Below are 7,588 nucleotides of genomic sequence, written 5' to 3'. Positions count from 1 at the left end.
CTGATTTACTTGTTCTTAGCAACCTGTGTTCTGTGGAAATTCGCTTCCTTTTAAGAGAAAATCCCCAGTGAACCAGCTGTTGTTTAGTTTTTATACTGGCAGCTGGTAGCTCAGCAGAAGCCCAGAGAACCAGTCCTCTCTACAAAACAGAGGAGAAAGTGGTGACCACCATTCCCTAAAAGGAAGGAAAAGACACAATGAAACCTCAAATTTTATTTAATCAATTTACACAAATCCACAGCAAAATAAACACAAAATAGCACTATATACAGAGTATTACTTACAGTACGTTACAGATTTGATTGGTGTAGTGTGTCAGCTCTGACATGATAGTTACAGTAAATTCCTTTACACAGCTGTACCAGGATAGAGGAATGTAATGCAGCTAAGGAACACTCTGCTTTCCTCAGGCTCCATGATAACCAAATCTCAAGCTCATTCATTTCTGCAGAAGTGTGAGGTGCTGTCAGGCAAGGTGGTCATGGCACCTGTGTGATACTGCCTCTTCCATTTCTCCTTTACAGCTGTTTTAACCTCAGTTATGGAAGTCAGTAGAGAAGTACAATAGAACATAGACCAGGGAATTTTACTGGAATTCTGACTATTCTTTGCTCTGTCTGTAGGAAGTCAAACATTCAGTATCAAAACAAGATTCCTTCACCAGCTGCCTTGTAGTGCAGTGATCAGGAATGGGGCTGCAGAACAGATGGAGGAGGCTGTGTGGAGCAAGCCACCTGCATCGCCTTTTTGGGGGGGAAGTCAAACCCTTCGATAACAGCAGCACATACTTCAGAAAGATAAGACTCAATTCTAAATTCTGTCTCCAGCAAGGCAGACTATTCCAAATGTTTCTTACATATAATGCAGGAGGAGCAGGTTACAGGATGGAGCTGGTAATTTCAGCTGACAAAGACAAAACGTTTATACCAATTTAATTTTTCTCCTGGCTTCCTTCAGACAAGTAGTGAACAGGAGTCACCAATGCCAGATAACTATGTTCAACACCATTCCAATAGTGAAGATACTCACTATAGGATTCCCTTTATGTACTATCAATAAAGTGGGGGTTTTAAGGCTAAAGTATTCAGTACTATCAATCTTCAGAGACATTGTTATCAACTTTTTAAGCATTTTTGACTACAAGTTAACATGTCCAGAGATTCATAGCATACTACATCTCCTACAGTGATAAGATGGAGGAAAAATCTTACAGTAAGACATTCCTTGACCTACTTAAACTCAGCAGAGCTTAATAATAATGGAGAGGGATGTAAATCCAGTTGTAGCTGAAGCCCAGCACCCCAGAGACAGCACAGGGAGAGCTGGACTAAAAGTCCATACTCGTATGTCTGGAGAGTTGGGTTCTCCTTCCCATGCTGTCCTCCCTTTTGCCTAAGGCCCCAGCACATTTCATCCTACATCGAGTGCAGTTGTCATTGTCACATAATGCAGTTACATGGCATGAGCCCAACACCAGCTTGAGCTTCAGAAAAAGCAGTATTGGCTTCACATGGTAACTTAGAGACTGAAGTTCTTGGGTCTAATTCTAAAGTTGCTTTTGGAAAACAAATCATACATGGAACACTGAAAGTGCAGCAGTTACTGCCAACATGAAATACAGATGTGATTCACAAGATGTGATTGTGTTGAGAGAGTAAAACTGCTGTCAAATATACCCAATTTAAACAACTGCATAAAGCGCTCAAGTCAGAAATAAATAACAAAGCAGTTCAGATACTGACAAGTGTACTGGAAACTAAACATATTCTTACTAGTGCAGAATTTAAAATATACTCCAATTTAAAATTACCTTCTGAAATTCTGGGATGGGGAGCATTGTTCTTTTTGTTAATTAACCAGAGCCCTGTGGAATTTTCTTCCCATTAAGTTCAGCTCTGTAGGAGCCTGCCCTGCTCCGCAAGCGCTCAGGCGGGGATGGCCTCGACAGCCTCGATGAGGTTGAGGGCCAGGCTGTACTGCCCGTGGTTCTCGGGCAGGTGCTCGATCACCTTGCTCACCAGCCTGGCTGTCGTTGCAATTGGCACTTCCACATTCTGGATTTCCGGGGGGTCCTGTGTGAAACAAACTCAGCATCTCAGTCATTTCACAGCTAAGCCCTCCAGAACTTTTGTAAAGCCAATCGCTAATGTTTAAACACAATCAAGATGATGCTTTGACCCACAAAACTGTTTTACCCTCCATGAAACACAACTACCATGAGGAAAAGTGGGGGGAAAAAAATCCTATTTCCATGAGTAAGACAGGGCCATTCTGATGTAATCTCTGGCTTGGTGAACAGAAACCTCAGAAAATCAACTTTTTCCAAACTGGAGCTTAACTTACCATAGCTTTGAGCCAAGTGCTCAGTGTTGGAGGAAGCCTGGTGAGGAGTTCCATGCCATCCTTGATCTGTCCATGGAGCAAAGCGAAGGCCAGCCTCTGCCCAGCCAGCATGAGCAGCTGGGATGCCAGCACTTCTTTGTCAGCCACCTGCAGGAAGGCCTGAAAGCAGAGAAACCCAAGGGACTAGAAACAGTTTCAGTGTGACAGCTCACTTAGCTGGAGGCCTGAACAGCCATAACAAAAGAAAGTTCTTGATTCTAAAAGAACAAATAGGCTTTGAGACTGTTTCTTGTATTATGTGTTACTGTAACAAAGCACAGGATTAGGAGCTTCAGAGCAGCACAAGGCAGAGAATTACTCAGAACTTTACAGTGATTAGCAGGAGCAAAAGATGTCTTACAGTCCAGCAACATAACCACCCCTCAAGGAAGGGAAGGGGGTTTTTTGTCCTTTTTTTTTCTTTCTGTCCTAAAAATAAGCCAAATTAAGAAGGCCATACTAGTCATACCAGTAAGTGTAACTCCCTGTCACATTTCCACTAGTTGCTTTACACAAATTCCTGCTGGGAAAATGGAAAAATAGAGGAATTAGTCCTGAAAAGGTACTTTCATAGTCTCTGACTTTTCAGCCTGGGGATTTTTTGAGCTTGATAAATCTTGCCTAACCCTTCCAGGCATTTTAAGTAAGTGAAAAGTAATCTTAGAATACATGACAGTGTTGTAAAATGTTATAAGCTGTTCTTACCTCTTCACCAAGATGATCCATCCCATAACTGTACAGTTCACAGACATAATACCTTCTGACCAGATCCTCAGAGATCTGAAGATACTGAGCCAGGTCTGCAGCCAAAGTTGGCCAATTCTTCCCCTTCTCAAAAGGAAAATGATCCTCTTCTGAGACTTCTCTGTCCTTCTCTGACGAACACAGTGCTTGAACCGCTGCACTCACAACTTTGAGCAAGAACTTTGAAGCAAAAATCAGAGGTTACTTCAGGAGTATCTGTAACTTCAGACATTTAAGGACTTTCAGTACAGAACTTCTGCCTACCTGCTGTCGTATGGATAATACGTCTGGATCCATATCCCCACTAGGTAGCAGCTGAATTGATGTTAGGTCTTTGAAAAATGCATTTTTGCCCTAAAATTGAGAACCAAAGACAGGGAAACAATACAACAAATAGGCAATACAAAAATCCACTCTGATCCAATACTAAGCAGCCCACTTATTTCTTAAATTTATTTTGTACTGCATCTTCAGTTTTGTTCACAGAGCAAATGGAGACCTTGAGTAAGTGAAGGCAAAAAGAGGATGGCTAATAGTAATAGGTGTATGTAGAAGAATGGAGGCACAGGAATAGGATCTGATTTTTACTCAAGACATAATATGCACTCTTAAATGACAAAAGGTAGTATAATGCTTTCTGTTAACAGATAAACAAAGAAAAAATACTAAACCAATGGAATTTGACCTGTGGCAAAATGCTAAAATCAGACTCAAATGCTTGATGAGAGCTTGCAGACAAGAGCCTACACCAAAAGGAAAGTAATATTCTGCATTTAAAAAATTCCAATAAATCCTTTAAGGAAAAAGTCTGAACAGTGTTAGAGCACTAAATTATTTTCTCCACAGCAGGAATTAAACCACAGTCTACACCAGACTGTGTAATTTGTGTTTAAATTCTCTTAGAATCAAAGTGTGGTTATGATAAGAGGAGGAAAGCTCGATTTCTTGTATCAGGATCAAGCTCTGATTGTAATATATTGCATTTTAAATGCAGTGACTTTTCAGTGGTTTTTATGGGTTAAATGAAAAGTTTTTCATTCTTTTTGAGATGCTGGGAATTCTGGAATAATCATCAGCAATAATGGATACAACAGTGACACTAACAACATTTCTGACCTTTAAATACTTATGTTTCCACTGGTCTGGCAATTCTCAAAGCAACCAAAAAAACCTGTCATCCAGTGTTCTGACCATAGAGTATTTTCAGGCCAGCTAATAATTAAAAAGCTGATCCTCATGCAACTGAGGTCACTACAAATCTTTTATTCATAAGGAAGCTCACCAAGGTTGAGTCTCTACCTGAATTCTGGTGACAATTTCGTCAGTGTACCACAGTGGACTAAAGGCTTTCATAAAATCATGCAGCAACTGTTTAAAGTGTGAAAGCCAGCAAATATCCCAGATACCAAGAGGAAGGGAGTATTAATTAAGGCAGTATTTCATTATCTGCTTTCTAAGCTATACCTTGCTGTCAAACAGTGACAGTGGCTTCACACCCTTGAGCGAGAGCCTCATGATGGCGTAGAGGATGGTGCAGAGCACGAACTGGTGCTCCACCAGCGGGTAGTGGATGCGCTTCTGCTCCAGGGCCAGCTCCACGATGGACACCGGGCCCTCCACCGACACCCAGGCATCCTCCGTGTCCAGCACAGGGGCCTGCATCTCATCACTGCTCACATCTGCCTGCCAAGCAACACACCAGAGAAGTCACACACTAAAAACCTCCTACACTGGCCTGCTCTGCAGTGAAATTAAAAAGAAAACTTCATGTTGTTTAGAATATCATCAACATTTGTCTGAACTGAACAGGACAGAAATTAGTATAACCACAGTCTTCAAAAACAGATTTTCACTCATCCGTTCCTTACTTTCAATGAGAAAAATTTACCTCTAGCAAAGTTTGCAGAAGTTCTGAACAGCAGCCAAGAAAAGCTGTCATTGCTGTGTCACTCATCCCTACGTCCTGGTAACAAACAGTAAGATTTAAATTGTTTCAGCTGTAATTGAAACATGCTTTTATTAGCTCTTTATGTCTGAGAAGACAGTTGTTGACATAAAATACATAGTTCAGCTCAGTTTCTTAACCTGTTATATTTAAATGTAAACAGATACTTACTGAAGTACAAAGAATTAACAGGAAAATTTGGAATAAAGTAAATGTAGCCATTTACAATACAGTATCTCCAATGAAGACTGAATCAAGTAATGCCACCTAGTAAATTTAATTTTCTGATCATATCAGTTGTCTTCCAAAAAAAGTTTTAACTAATGACATTACACATGAAAAATAATAGTAACTTGTCATCTTATAGTCTCAAGCCTACCCTCTATAATATTTGAAGTTATACTACTGTTCTAATCTGCTTTTTCAGATAAAAATTAATTTATACTTCTTAAAATGTGTAACATTCTCTCTAGGACAATATTTTCAATTTTTTTTTAACTTTCAAAAATAAATCACAAACCAGTATTAAATTTAAAGCATTTTTACTTATTTCTTCCCACTCAGACAAAAGTAGTATTACTTGCCCGTCTGCATAATCTGTCCTTTGGAGCTTTTCCAACCTGTTTTTTCAAAAAAAAAAAAAAAAAAAAGGTAATATGTATCACAACTAAATAATTTTCATTATGACATCTGTTACCCACATTTTAACCTTTCATTTCTATTTTCTATTTCTATTTTCCCAATATAAAATGAGAAAATAGCTCAATTACAGCTACATGATGCAGCACATTGCATATCTTGCTTTCAACAAAAGACTTGATACAGATTGTAAAGGAATGAACATCACTGATGCCCATATTTAGTTCATCCTTCTTAAAGCCTAGGATTAGAAATAAGACCCCAAGGTCCTCATTCAAATCTCAGCTAAGAAATTCCCAATGATTTCTAGAATGCAGAACTAAAGCTGTAACACCAAGCACAGTATTAGGAAGAAACCAGTTAGTTAATAAAAACCTTTCTCTCCTCTCCTGCAGGTGTTATCTCAGGTAGAAGAGTTATGGTGAAGGATTTGCATAAATACAGGCAGGAAAACTGGAAAAGGGTTTTTGCAGAAGCAACACCTAAAATTGTACACAACTGAGCCTATTTGCTGAAAGGAATGGGGAAGAGAATATTCTCCAGTTCTTAGAGAACTAAACAAAAAGCAAAGGCAGAAAATGAGAGGAGCAAAGGAGAAAGAAGACAAGACAGGAGAGAAAATTCTCGCAGGTTTTGTGTTGGAGTTTTATTCTTTAAGTCACTACCCACTTACTAGGAGCACTCTTCCTTAACTGCCTTCCAGTAAACAGCCCCACTGCATTGTTATAAGCATGAAAAAACCTGAAGCTTAGCAGGGACAAAAGACTACTCAAATTCTAAGCAGACAGGCTACATACTAAAACAAAAGCTAAATTACAACAGTAGCAATAGTTAAAAGTGCTCAATATCATCTTCTGTATTTTGCAGAAGAAGAGTTCATGTATATGAAATCTGGACTTGTGGTAGATCCTTGGTAATAACTTAACAGGAAACAGGCACAGGCACTTTAAGATATTCATTGTTTTCTAACAAAATTTTATATATGCATACATAGATAATTTCAAACTGTTTCACAAATATTTCTTATCTAGCAATTACAAGCTAAAACTGCAGTTAAGTCTTCAGGACACATCATCCAGTGTTGATCAGCTGCCTCTAGTTAACCATCCAACACATCTGATATTTTAAAGTATGCATTTCATTATCACTTCCAAACGTTAGCTACATAATAAGCCAAAATAAACAATGGTGATTTGCATAGTTAAATCAAAGGTATTCCTAATACTTTTTAAAACAAAACACCAAAATGAAATTGTTTATAAATACTGGTTTCACTTTTCAGTTAGTAACAAAAGCATCCTCAAAACACTGCACTCACCTTATCCATGAGATATGTGGCAGAAGAAAGCCTTTTTACTATGAATGTACTCCACATCATCAGAGCAATACCTAGAACAATCACAGACTTGTAAACTCCAGGTGAATAGAAAAGGGAACTTACAAGATGGTGAACAAAACAAGAAGTAATTGTGAATTATCCTCACTTGGTTATACTTGGAGTTTAGATTTCTCAGGAGGAGACTACACTGGTGATCAAATAGTCATAAGTGCAATTAATAACTTGTTAAAATATTTTATTATGCAGACTGGGTTAAACATTTTAAGTACACATCAAGACAGCACTTTATTTGCATACACAAATAGTCTACAAAAAAGAAAATGGTCATCATCTTCATTGAAAGAGGGTATCAAGAAGTGCATGAAAAGTAATTGACTGCAATTGATGTTCCACTATTTAAATACAAGTAAAAATTCATTTCAGAGCAATTTTATTTTCAAATGCTTTTAGTTGGAACACATCAACTTTATCTAATGAACTTATTTTCACAGTTGTGATGGAAACTCAATTTTACCATGGAAGAGAGAAGCGTGGATTTC

The 7,588-nt window shown here is 38.4% G+C and overlaps 1 protein-coding gene across 7 annotated transcripts in view; it reads right to left on the bottom strand.

Moving 5' to 3' along the window:
• Positions 1-19: 19 nt before the first annotated feature.
• RAB3GAP2 (RAB3 GTPase activating non-catalytic protein subunit 2) overlaps positions 20-7,588 on the bottom strand; it is a 42,904-nt gene continuing 35,335 nt past the window's right edge. For 6 of the 7 annotated variants that reach the window (XM_053974721.1, XM_053974723.1, XM_053974724.1 and 3 more), the window contains 8 exons: positions 7,029-7,099; positions 5,656-5,691; positions 5,015-5,089; positions 4,591-4,809; positions 3,391-3,480; positions 3,088-3,306; positions 2,344-2,502; positions 199-2,072 (listed from right to left, as the gene is read on the bottom strand). In XM_053974721.1, coding sequence (XP_053830696.1) covers positions 1,926-2,072; positions 2,344-2,502; positions 3,088-3,306; positions 3,391-3,480; positions 4,591-4,809; positions 5,015-5,089; positions 5,656-5,691; positions 7,029-7,099 — 1,016 coding nt within the window. In that variant the 3' untranslated portion in view covers positions 199-1,925. Of the gene's footprint in view, positions 176-198; positions 2,073-2,343; positions 2,503-3,087; positions 3,307-3,390; positions 3,481-4,590; positions 4,810-5,014; positions 5,090-5,655; positions 5,692-7,028; positions 7,100-7,588 lie in introns of those variants that run through there. The other variant, XR_008436567.1, reaches the window with a different exon arrangement.

This window comes from Vidua macroura, chromosome 3 (genome assembly GCF_024509145.1).
Source record: "Vidua macroura isolate BioBank_ID:100142 chromosome 3, ASM2450914v1, whole genome shotgun sequence".
Classification (NCBI taxonomy): domain Eukaryota; kingdom Metazoa; phylum Chordata; class Aves; order Passeriformes; family Viduidae; genus Vidua; species Vidua macroura.
Note: the sequence above shows the minus strand (reverse complement) of the source record. Positions and strands in the feature narration are given on the sequence as shown.